We start from the raw sequence: 11620 nt of genomic DNA on the forward strand, positions 1-11620 counted from the left end.
CATCTTAGTGACGTACGAGCGCGGCGTAAGGCGAGTGACTCGCACAATCATACGTACGGACACCGACCGCCATATTTGAGTTTTGGAACTTTTTGGCCACTCGAAAAAACAAAAGTTAACCACCGTCCTTTGAAGTCCAAGGATCTGAATGACCTTTGACATCCGTAGACACGCCCTCGCAGAGGGTCCAGTTCATCCTGGGGACGGATTACGACGACGACGAACACGTCCCGCACCAACTCTTCGCCGAGCTGGACGAGTTGGCCATCAGGGACGGCGACGTCCTGGAGTGGAAGGAGAAGGCCAGGTGAGGACGCTTCACCTCGCCGTCCCAGGCCCCGCCCCGCCCCCCCCGACTCAACCTCCCGCCTCACGTCGGCAGGTGGTTGAAATTCGAGGAGGACGTGGAAGACGGCGGCGAGCGTTGGAGCAAACCGTACGTGTCCACTCTGTCGCTGCACAGCCTCTTTGAGCTGCGCGCCTGCCTCATGAACGGAACCGTCATTCTCGACGTGCGCGCTAACGCTATCGAACACATTGCAGGTGGGTGACATTTTTTTTCACACAAAAAGACTTTTAGTGCGCAAAAATTCAGTTGCTGAAATTTGGACCCCAAACAATGTCAGTTCTTCCAAAAATGTCATTCAGTTAGTTGTCCCCAAAAATCTGTTGTCCAAAAAATATCAGTTGAACTAAAAAGTAGTTGTTGAAAAAAAATTCAGTTGTCCCAAAAATTCAGTTGTCCCCCCCCCAAAAATCATTTTTCCCCAAAAAACTTCAGTTGTCCCCCCAAAAAGTTCAGTTGTCCCCTCAAAAATTTCAGTTGTACAAAAAAATTCAGTTGTACCCCAAAAAATTCTGCGGTCCCCCAAAAAATTCTGTTGTCCCGAAAATTTCAGTTGTCGCCCCCAAAAATCTTTTTTCCCCAAAAAAATTCAGTTGTCCCCAAAAAACTTCAGTTGTCCCCCCCAAAAAAATTCAGCTTTCCCCCCAAAACTTCCGCTGTCCACAATAAATTTGTGCTCTCCCCCCAAAATCAGTTGTCCCCCAAAAACTTCATTTGGTCCCCCTAAAATTTTAGCTGTCCCCCAAATTTTTTTGCTGTCCCCCCAAAATTTCTGCTGTCCCAAAAAAAAATTCAGTTATCCCCCCAAAATTCTGTTGTCCCAAAAACTTCAGTTGTCCCCCCCCCAAAAAATGTCAGTGTTCCCCCCAAAAATTCTGCTGTCGCCAATAAAATTCTGCTGTCCCCCCCAAAAATTTGCTGTCCCCCCAAAAAATTATGCTGTCCCCCAAAAAATTAGGTTGTCCCAAAAACTTCAGTTGTCCCCCCAAAAATTTCAGTTGTCCCCCCAAAAAATTTAGTTGTCCCAAGAAATGTCAGTTGTCCCCAAACCATTTTTGCTGTCCTCCAAAAAATTCTGCTGTACCCCAAAAAATTCAGTTGTCCCAAAAACTTCAGTTGTCCCTCAAAATATTTCAGTTGCCCCCCCAAAAATTCTGTTGTCCCCCCAAATAATTCTGTTGTCCCCCAAAAAGTGTCAGTTGTCCCGCAAAAACATTTCAGTTGTCCCCAAAGTCCAGTTCTCCACATCTGTCAAAAAACATTTTCTTCAAACTTCAGATGCAAAAATGCCCCCCCCCCCCCAAAAGGATTTCTTATGCAGACGATTTATCTGGAGATCATATTTTCTTAGACGTGGTGATCGACAGCATGCTGGCGTCGGGCCAGCTGGACGCTGACGTCCGGGACAAGGTTCGGGAAGCCATCTTAAAGCGCCACCGCCACCAGAACGGGAAGAAGCTGAGCAAACGCATCCCGCTGGTGCGATCCTTCGCCGAAATGAGCAAGAGGCTTTCCGACTCTCACCTGCCGCAGCACCTGGGTGAGCCATTTGCTTCGCCGCCAGTTTAGCGGGCGGACGGCGCCCGCCTGACGTGAGTGGTACACGGTCGATTGGTCGCCGGTCTTTTGGTCGCCGATCTTTTGGTCGCCGGTCTTTTGGTCGCCGGTCTTTTGGTCGCCGGTCTTTTGGTCGCCGGTCTTTTGGTCGCCCGGAAGCTTATTGATAATTACCATTTAAATCGTTGCTCAAATTCCCTAAATACAAAGTGCGAATGACTATTTAGTCCTACTTAATGCCCTATTAATTATTAGGCTAAAGAAAAGCTCCAAATTTCCCGGACTTTGATTGTTTTTTGTTGGAGAACTTGTTAAGACCCTGACTGATGTCCCTTCCTAAGGGGACAACTAATGCACATACAAACTCTTATTATACACTCGCACGACGGCTCAGTGAAACTGCTCATGGCCATTGTTGCCTTTGATTCATGCGTAGACCGCCTTCTTTTACCTTGTTTTGTCGCCGGTCTTTTGGTCGCCCGTTGTTTGTTTCCGGCCGACCAAAAGACCGGCGACCAAAAGACGGCGACCAAAAGACCGCCGACCAAAAGACCGGTGACCAAAAGACGGCGATCAAAAGACGGCGACCAAAACACCGGCGACCAATCGACCGCACACAACATGAGTGACACCGAGATTCTCGCCGCCCCCTGCAGGACGTTCCTCGTCCCCTCGGTTGGTGTCCGGGAGCCCCGGCCACTGCAAGATGGCGGAAAGCGGCGCTGACGCCGACAGTCAGGAAAACAGTGCGGTGGATTTTAGCGAGGTGGGTTAGCGCTTTGGGCTAAATCAATCATTCTCCATCCATTGGAAGTGGGAGGGTTGGCAGCAAAAGACACTCTCCCGTTGCCATCAATTTAGGAAAATATTCTTTTGTTGTACTTTGAAACTCATTTTATTTTAAACCGTTTAACAAAGAAAAAAAGAAAAATAAGTAACTAGCTGCACATTTAGCATTCACTATTGACCTCCAGTAAGAAGTACACGAGCTGTATCTGCTAGCGTAGCGATTCTGTAGCCGCTCCCGACTAGCGCTAGCCTCATGCTAATAATCGCTAATTAGCATGATATGTACTCAAGAATGACAGTCTAACAACACTTAGATGTATTTTAAACTTGCTGATTTTTCCCCTTTTAAATGAATATTTGTAATTTTTTAATCCATTTTTTTCTGTGTTTTTAGTTCAAAAATCATGTTGTAACATCTAAAAATATATTTTAAAAAAAGCTCATGATTGACTTTCCCGGGCCGCACAAAATGATGCGGCGGGCCAGATTTGGCCCCCGGGCCGCCACTTGGACACATGTGCTCCATACTATTAATGGATTAATGGCTGCCATTTTAAATCTCTGACATAAATAATGGACAGCCCAGGTTGACTGTGCGGTCACGTGCGCTTCAGGTGGACATGAACTTCATGAAGAAAATCCCTCCCGATGCCGAAGCCTCCAACGTTCTCGTTGGCGAGGTGGACTTTTTGGAGAAGCCCATCGTGGCGTTCGTTCGCCTGGCGCCCGCCGTGCTCCTCTCCGGCCTCACGCAGGTCCCCGTTCCCACCAGGTGAGCTCCTCCTCCCGGCCTCGAGGCTTTCGGGAAACCGGGTCAGGAGGTCCTTCTCGCCAGGTTCCTCTTCCTTCTGCTGGGCCCGTTCGGAAAAGGTCCCCAGTACCACGAGATCGGACGCTCCATGGCCACGCTGATGACGGATGAGATCTTCCACGATGTGGCCTACAAGGCCAAAGACCGCAAGGACCTGCTGTCGGGCCTGGACGAGTTCTTGGACCAAGTGACCGTCCTGCCGCCGGGCGAGTGGGACCCGAGCATCCGCATCGAGCCGCCCAACAACGTGCCGTCTCAGGTCGGTGGCAACTGAGGAAAATGGCGCCGTAAAAAGCTAAAGCTAACGATGCTAATGTGGATGGGGGGCAATTCAGGAGAAGAGGAAGATCCCCTCGGCACCCAACGGTTCCATCCACAGCTCTGACGTGGTCAGGGAGGCGGAGCATGACATCGGACCAGAGCTGCAGAAGACGGGAAGGTTAGCGCCCTCTCTTGGTAGCATTTGTGTACTGCACTTTTTGTCCATTAGAACGTTGTACAGTAATCCCTCGCCATTTCGCGGTTCACTACATCGCAAATTCCCTCAAACGTGAACCAGTTTTAATGAATTGGATGCTTATTATCAATAACAACCAATGGGTTCGTTTTGGGTCACTTCCTTATCAATTTTGGCCGATTAACAGGTCGCTTCCTGTTGATGATGGGTCACTTCCTGCAAATTCTGGATCCATTCCAATTGATTTTAGTGTATTTTTGTGTAACTTCCTGCATGAGTATTCCAGGGTCACTTCTATTTCTGTGTACATCCCGGTTACTTAGTGACTTCCTGTTGATTTTGGGTCACTTCCTGTTTATCATGAATCACTTCCTGTTGATTTTTTAGAGGATTTCTGTGTCACTTGGATTTAGTGAAAGGCATTGTGTTAACATTGGGTCACTTCCTGTTTTTATGGGTGAATTTCGGCACATTTTGGATCAGTTTCAATTGATTTTAGGGTATTTTTGGGTAACTTCCTGCGCGTGCATTCCAGGATCACTGTCTGTCCCGGTTACTTAGTCACTTCCTGTTCATTTTGGGTCACTTCCTGTTTATCATGAATCAGTTCCTGTTGATTTTTGAGCATTTTTGGGTCACTTGAATTTCATGGGAGGAAGCATTGGGTCACTTCCTGATTTTTTATGGGTGTCTCTGCACATTTTGGGCCATTACGAGATCACTTCCTGTTTTTGCGGTTTCTTTCTGCACATTTTGGGCCTTTGCCGGGTCACATCCTGTCCAATTTTTCCTTCTTCCCACCGCCAGGTGTTTTGGAGGCCTGATCAAGGACATCCAGAGGAAGGCGCCCTTCCTGCTCAGCGACCTGACGGACGGCTTCAGCCTCCAGTGTTTGGCGTCCGTCCTCTTCCTCTACTGCGCCTGCATGTCGCCCGTCATCACCTTCGGCGGCCTGCTGGGAGAAGCCACCCGAGGAAACATCGTAAGACGCGCCCAGCTAGCTCGCTAGCAAAGCGTCATCGTTCCGAGACGTCACTTGGTTTGGCAGAGCGCCATCGAGTCTCTGTTTGGCGCCTCCATGACGGGAATGGCCTACTCGCTGATGGCGGGGCAGCCGCTCACCATCCTGGGCAGCACCGGACCCATCCTGGTCTTTGAGAAGATCCTCTTCAACTTTTGCACGTGAGTACAGGACATTTAATCCTTGTTTACCCAAATGATCCATGTCAGAGCATCAGCTATTGTTTACCATTGATAAAAAATATTTCGTCGCCCTAACCGGGATGGCGTAGTGGCGGCCATCTTGGTAGGGGCGACGTTCCCATTGAAGTCGTAACTCTTATTTCTTGATTAAGAAATGATTTGATCCATATCAGAACATCTGCTCTTGTCTACCTTTCGATAGCCTGAAATGTCCAATCCATTTGAAGTGGCGGCCATCTTGGTAGGGGCAATGTTCCCATGGGTCATAACTATCTTATATTTCATTAAAAGACGATTTGATTCATGTCAGAGCATCAGCTATTGTTTACCATTGATAAAAAAATCTTTCGTCGCCCTAACCGGGATGGCGTAGTGGCGGCCATCTTGGTAGGGGCGACGTTCCCATTGAAGTCGTAACTCTTATTTCTTGATTAAGAAATGATTTGATCCATATCAGAGCATGTGCTCTTGTCTACCTTTCGATAGGCTGAAATGTCCAATCCATTTGAAGTGGCGGCCATCTTGGTAGGGGCGACATTCCCTTCAACGTCAATTTATCCATGTTTAAATGAAGTCATAACTGGCTTATTTGTCATTTGATCAATATCAAAACGTAATCATTCATGACTCAATGAGCCTTTGTTGGATGGGTGGCGGTGTTCCAATCTGGCGGCCATCTTGGTAGGGGCAACATTCCCTCCAATGTCAATTTATCCATGTTTAAATGAAGTCATAACTGGCTTATTTGTCATTTGATCAATATCAAAACGTAATCACTCATGACTCAATGAGCCTTTGTTGGATGGGTGGCGGTGTTCCAATCTGGCGGCCATCTTGGGTAGGTCTCTGAAACCAGATCTCAAAAGGTACATGGTCTAGTTTAGTGGTTTTGAAAATGATAATTTTTGCAGAAAGATGACGCTAAAAGGTGGTCCTCCTCCTCCTCCTCCTTCTCGTTCTTCTCCTTGTCCTCCTTCTCGTCCTCCCGAACCAGGGACTACGAACTGTCCTACATCTCCCTGCGGACCAGCATCGGCCTGTGGACGGCCTTCATGTGCCTGCTGCTGGTGGCCACGGACGCCAGCTGCCTGGTGTGCTACATCACGCGCTTCACCGAGGAAGCCTTCGCCGCCCTCATCTGCTTCATCTTCATCTACGAGGCCGTGGAGAAGCTTATCCACCTGGGCCACGATTACCCCATCAACAAGGCCAACCACCTGGACAACCTGACCTTCTACACGTAAGTCCCATCCAGAGGTCCTCTCCCCACATGTTGCTTTTCATGAACTGTGATGAAATGTTTAGGTTGACCTCCATTTTTGTTTTTTTTTGGCTTCACAAAATGACATTTCTGGAGGAGTGGTGTGGGAATGGTTTTTTTCTCTCCTATGGCATTTCCTGTAGATTTTTGCTCACTTTCTATTGGATTCGGCTCACTTCCTTTTTAACCCTTTGCTGACATTGCTAGACGACCAATCTGTTTTTCACTTGGAGGGGCGAATGATAAAGCTTGGTAGTCTAAAACTAGACTATAACTCAAACTTTATGACCATTTGTGGACTAAAACTTGATTATGACTCAAACTTAATGACTATTGGTGGCCTAAAACCAGACTATGACTCCAACTTTGACTATTTGTGGACTAAAACCAGACTATGACTCAAACTTTGTCTCAAACTTGATGACTATTTCTGGACTAAAACTCGACTATGAATAAAATGTAATGACTATTGGTGGCCTAAAACGAGACTATGACTCAAACTTTGACTATTTGTGGACTAAAACTCGACTATGACTCAAACTTGATGAATATTTGTGGACTAAAACTCGACTATGACTCAAACTTAATGACTATTGGTGTCTTAAAACCAGACTATGACTCAAACTTAAGGACTATTGGTGGCCTAAAACCATACTATGACTCAAACTTGATGACTATTTCTGGACTAAAACTCGGCTATGGCTAAAATGTAATGACTATCGGTGGCCTAAAACCAGACTATGACTCAAACTTTGACTATTTGTGGACAAACTCGACTATGACTCAAACTTAATGACTATTGGTGGCCTAAAACTCAACTATGACTCAAACTTGATGAATATTTGTGGACTAAAACTCAACTATGACTCAAATTTGATGACTATTTCTGGACTAAAACTTGACTATGACTCAAACTTTGTCTCAAACTTGATGACTATTTCTGGACTAAAACCAGACTATGACTCAAATGTTATGACCATTGGTGGCCTAAAACCAGACTTGGACTAAAAGTTCATAACTATTGGTGGACTAAAACTAGACGAGGACTAAAACTTTCTGACTATTGATGGCCCAAAGCTAGACTTTAGTCCTTTTGAAATGACCAAAATGCTCCGCCCCCCCCTGCAGATGCAAATGTTCTCCACCGGCCAACGCCTCGGAGAATGTGCGTCAGATGTGGAGGAGCTCGGGCTACGACTCGTCGGCCAGCGTTCCCTGGGAAGAGCTGACCTCGGAGGTGACCGGGCCGGAACGCCTCTGGTAGCGACCTTTGACCTCTTGACCGGCCCGTCTTCGTCTCGGTCTCGCTCCGCCAGCGCTGCCAGACTCTGCACGGCGACTTTGTGGGCCCGGCGTGCGGCCACGACGGCCCCTTCGTCCCCGACGTCCTGTTCTGGTCCGTCATTCTCTTCTTCGCCACCTTCTTCTTGTCCTGCTTCTTCAAAGACTTCAAGAACAAGAGTTTCTTCCCCACCAAGGTGGGTTCCTCCGCTCCCCGGAGGAGGCGGCGGCGGCCTCGAGTCGGATGCCGCCCCCGCCGTCCGTCCGTCCGTCCGTCCCTACCGACGACGCGGTGTGACCCACGCAGGTGCGATCCACCATCAGCGACTTTGCCGTCTTCTTGACCATCTTGTTGATGGTCCTGCTGGACCACCTGGTGGGGATCGCCTCTCCCAAGCTGAACGTCCCGGATCGTTTCCAGGTACGTTGGCCACCCGAGCGCTTTTTTTTTGGACAATCCACGGGTGCTGACGCCTGGCCCCTCAGCCCACCTCGGCCAATCGCGGCTGGTGGATCTCCCCGCTGGGCCCCAACCCCTGGTGGTCGCTGCTGGTCGCCGGCGTCCCGGCGCTGCTCTGCACCATCCTCATCTTCATGGACCAGCAGATCACCGCCGTCATCGTCAACCGGAAGGAGCACAAGCTGAAGGTGGGGGTTGGTCTTCCTCCAAAAAGATTGCGGTGACCCGGTTTCCCCGTTTTTCCAGTTTTCCCCTGTCCCCCGTTTCCCCCGTTTTCAAGCTTTACCGTGCCATGGTCCTTTTCAGAAAGGCTGCGGCTACCACCTGGACCTCCTGTTGGTGGCGCTGATGATGGCGGTGTGCTCGCTGATGGGCCTGCCGTGGTTCGTGGCCGCCACCGTCCTGTCCATCACGCACGTCAACAGCCTGAAGCTGGAATCGGCCAGCGCCGTCCCGGGCGAGCGCCCCAAGTTCTTGGGCGTCCGCGAGCAGCGGATCACCGGCTTCATGATCTTCCTCCTCATGGGCTGCTCCGTCTTCATGACGCCCGTCTTGAAGGTTAGGCCCCGTCCGTCCATCTCCCAGCCACGCCCACCATCACTCCGAGGTCCTTGCGTTTCAACGGCCGCCCGCTTCTCGCCCTCAGTTGATCCCCATGCCCGTCCTCTACGGCGTCTTCCTCTACATGGGCGTGTCCTCGCTCAGGGGCATTCAGGTACGTGGACCGCTCTGGCAAACGTCCAGAGTTGAAGACCTTCAAATTGGCCAATCCAATACCCTCAAATTGGCCAATCGAAGACCCTCAAATTGGCCAATCCAAGACCTTCAAATTGGCCAATCCAAGTCCTTCAAATTGACCAATCCAAGACCTTCAAATTGACCAATCCAAGACCTTCAAATTGACCAATCCAAGACCTTCAAATTGGCCAATCGAAGACCCTCAAATTGGCCAATCAAAGACCTTGAAATTAGCCAATTGAAGAGCCTCAAAAAGATTCTTGGTAGTTAATGAAACAAATCTTTATTTATATTTTAAAATAATAAGCTAGTCAACGTCATCTTAATTAGAACGCATTGCCTCAAATGGGAACGTTGACCCTACCAACATGGCCGTCGGTAGCCCCTCAATTGAAATTAAGATTCTGGCGAGTAAATGTCCAAGGCCATGTGAAGCGGGAGGGCCGGCAGCGAGGGAAGGGACGTCTAGAACCATCTACGGTAGCCAATAAGCAAATAGCAAATTCTTGGAAGTGGATCCAATGATCTTTTCCTCAAAAACAAGCTAGTGAGGACTTCATTTTAATTGACTCAATTGAGTCATAGTCGAGTTTTAGTCCAGAAATTGTCATCAAGTTTGAGACAAAGTTTGAGTCATAGTCGAGTTTTAGTCCAGAAATAGTCATCAAGTTTGAGTCATAGTCTGGTTTTAGGCCACCAATAGTCATTAAGTTTGAGTCATAGTCGAGTTTTAGTCCACAAATATTCATCAAGTTTGAGTCATAGGATGGTTTTAGGCCACCAATAGTCTTTACATTTAAGTCATAGTCGAGGTTTAGTCCAGAAATAGTCATTCAGTTTGAGACAAATTGGCCAACCAAGACCTTCAAATTGGCCAATCCAAGACTTTGAAATTAGCCAATTGAAGAGCCTCAAAAAGATTCTCGGTAGTTAAATAAAACATCTTTATTTGTATTTTAAAATAATAAGCTAGTGAGGATGGGAAGGTTGCCCCTAGCAACATGGCCGCCGCCCTTGAGGCTCAAACGGGAGCATTTTTGCGAACATTCGAATGGGGGGAAAAAAAGCAAGCGATTTGATCAACCGACAAGTTGACGCGGCGGCTCTGGCGCAGCTCTTCGACCGCATCCAACTGTTCGCCATGGCGACCAAGCACCAGCCGGACCTGATCTACCTTCGCTACGTGCCGCTGAGGAAAGTCCACGCCTTCACCGTGGTCCAGCTGTCCTGCCTGGTCACCCTGTGGCTCATCAAAACCTCGGCCATCGCCGTGGTCTTCCCCATGATGGTGCCCAAAAGCCGGCGGCCGCTGGGGACGCGTGGCTCCGCCCACCGCCCCGCAGAACCTCACGTTGTCTCGCGCTTCTCGGCAGGTCCTGGCGCTGGTCTTCATCCGCAAGCTGATGGACTTGTGCTTCAGCAAGCGAGAGCTGAGCTGGCTGGACGACATCATTCCCGAGAGCAAGAAGAAGAGGGACGACGACCAGAAGAAGAAGAAGAAGAAGAAAGAGTGGAATTCGCCGGAGAACCCCGCCTACGCCTACGACGAGGACCCCGACACCGAGGCTAGAGTCGTCGAGATCCCCCTCAACAGAGGGAATCCACGGTGAGGTTGTCGTTGACCATCGCTTCCTGTTGATTTAGGGCCGTTTCTGGGTCACTTCCTGTTGATTTAGAGGGGTTTCTGGGTCACTTCCTGTTGATTTAGAGGGGTTTCTGGATCACTTCCTGTTGATTTAGGGCCGTTTCTGTGTCACTTCCTGTTGATTTAGGCCCGTTTCTGGGTCACTTCCTGTTGATTTAGGCCCGTTTCTGGGTCACTTCCTGTTGATTTAGGCCCGTTTCTGGGTCACTTCCTGTTGATTTAGGCCCGTTTCTGGGTCACTTCCTGTTGATTTAGGCCCGTTTCTGGGTCACTTCCTGTTGATTTAGGCCCGTTTCTGGGTCACTTCCTGTTGATTTGGACTCTGATTGATCTGTCAGAGTCACTTCCTGTTGGTTTTGTGTCTGATTGATCTGTCAGAGTCACTTCCTGTTGGTTTCGTGTCAATTTCTGCATCATGTGACCAGGACGGACGTCTCCGACGTGAACATTTCGTGCGAGGTGGGTAAGAGCAATTTTCGGAAGGCCCTCTCCGTGACGACGGATTCCGGCAAAGCGGCCAAGCCAAGCAGCAGGTTAGCTTCGCGTCGTAGTGATGTCACTATGACGTGCGCATGACGTCACTGTCTTGTCTTGCCTTCCCTACAGTCAGGTGGCCGCGCCCAGTTTTACCGTGACAGTCGAAGAGACGGAGTTATGAACAGTTACACTTTGTTGCCGCTAGAGGGTGCCAATGCCAATTTGAAAAACCTTGATGCCTTTTTGTTTTTTTATTGTACCATTCCACAAAAAGACTTTATATTGTCGCATATTAGCTTTATTTAAATACAGAATTTATTTTATTGTCTAGAAAATTGTATTTGTTATCTTTTCAGGGACACTGAATAAATAGCACTTTGCTGTATCCACCGCTACAAAAGGGAATACAATTTTACTAGGATGTTATGGCAGCACTTTAGATTAAAAAAAATCTGGCAATTTCATTTGTTTAGAAATCCGAATTTAATATATTAAAATTTACTTATTCTAAAATGATAAAGGAAAAATAAAAACATTACTAATTTATTTTAATATGTATTCCATTTAAGAGCGGGATTTTTTTGGGAGGATAAAC

General features: G+C 48.3%; 1 protein-coding gene across 1 annotated transcript in view; it reads left to right on the forward strand.

The window, feature by feature from the left end:
- LOC144073445 (sodium bicarbonate cotransporter 3-like) overlaps nucleotides 1-11410 on the forward strand; it is a 13709-nt gene extending 2299 nt beyond the window's left edge. The window contains exons 4-23 of the mRNA XM_077599266.1: nucleotides 169-307; nucleotides 383-543; nucleotides 1698-1886; nucleotides 2560-2669; nucleotides 3307-3464; nucleotides 3528-3762; nucleotides 3839-3942; nucleotides 4768-4942; nucleotides 5009-5142; nucleotides 6158-6403; nucleotides 7553-7661; nucleotides 7741-7902; nucleotides 8013-8126; nucleotides 8192-8353; nucleotides 8472-8723; nucleotides 8812-8880; nucleotides 10018-10191; nucleotides 10277-10509; nucleotides 10974-11081; nucleotides 11155-11410. Coding sequence (XP_077455392.1) covers nucleotides 169-307; nucleotides 383-543; nucleotides 1698-1886; nucleotides 2560-2669; nucleotides 3307-3464; nucleotides 3528-3762; nucleotides 3839-3942; nucleotides 4768-4942; nucleotides 5009-5142; nucleotides 6158-6403; nucleotides 7553-7661; nucleotides 7741-7902; nucleotides 8013-8126; nucleotides 8192-8353; nucleotides 8472-8723; nucleotides 8812-8880; nucleotides 10018-10191; nucleotides 10277-10509; nucleotides 10974-11081; nucleotides 11155-11206 — 3086 coding nt within the window. The 3' untranslated portion in view covers nucleotides 11207-11410. The remainder of the gene's footprint in view (nucleotides 1-168; nucleotides 308-382; nucleotides 544-1697; nucleotides 1887-2559; nucleotides 2670-3306; nucleotides 3465-3527; nucleotides 3763-3838; nucleotides 3943-4767; nucleotides 4943-5008; nucleotides 5143-6157; nucleotides 6404-7552; nucleotides 7662-7740; nucleotides 7903-8012; nucleotides 8127-8191; nucleotides 8354-8471; nucleotides 8724-8811; nucleotides 8881-10017; nucleotides 10192-10276; nucleotides 10510-10973; nucleotides 11082-11154) is intronic.
- The last annotated feature ends 210 nt before the right edge of the window (nucleotides 11411-11620 follow it).

The sequence above is a fragment of the Stigmatopora argus genome, chromosome 4 (assembly GCF_051989625.1).
Source record: "Stigmatopora argus isolate UIUO_Sarg chromosome 4, RoL_Sarg_1.0, whole genome shotgun sequence".
NCBI lineage: Eukaryota > Metazoa > Chordata > Actinopteri > Syngnathiformes > Syngnathidae > Stigmatopora > Stigmatopora argus.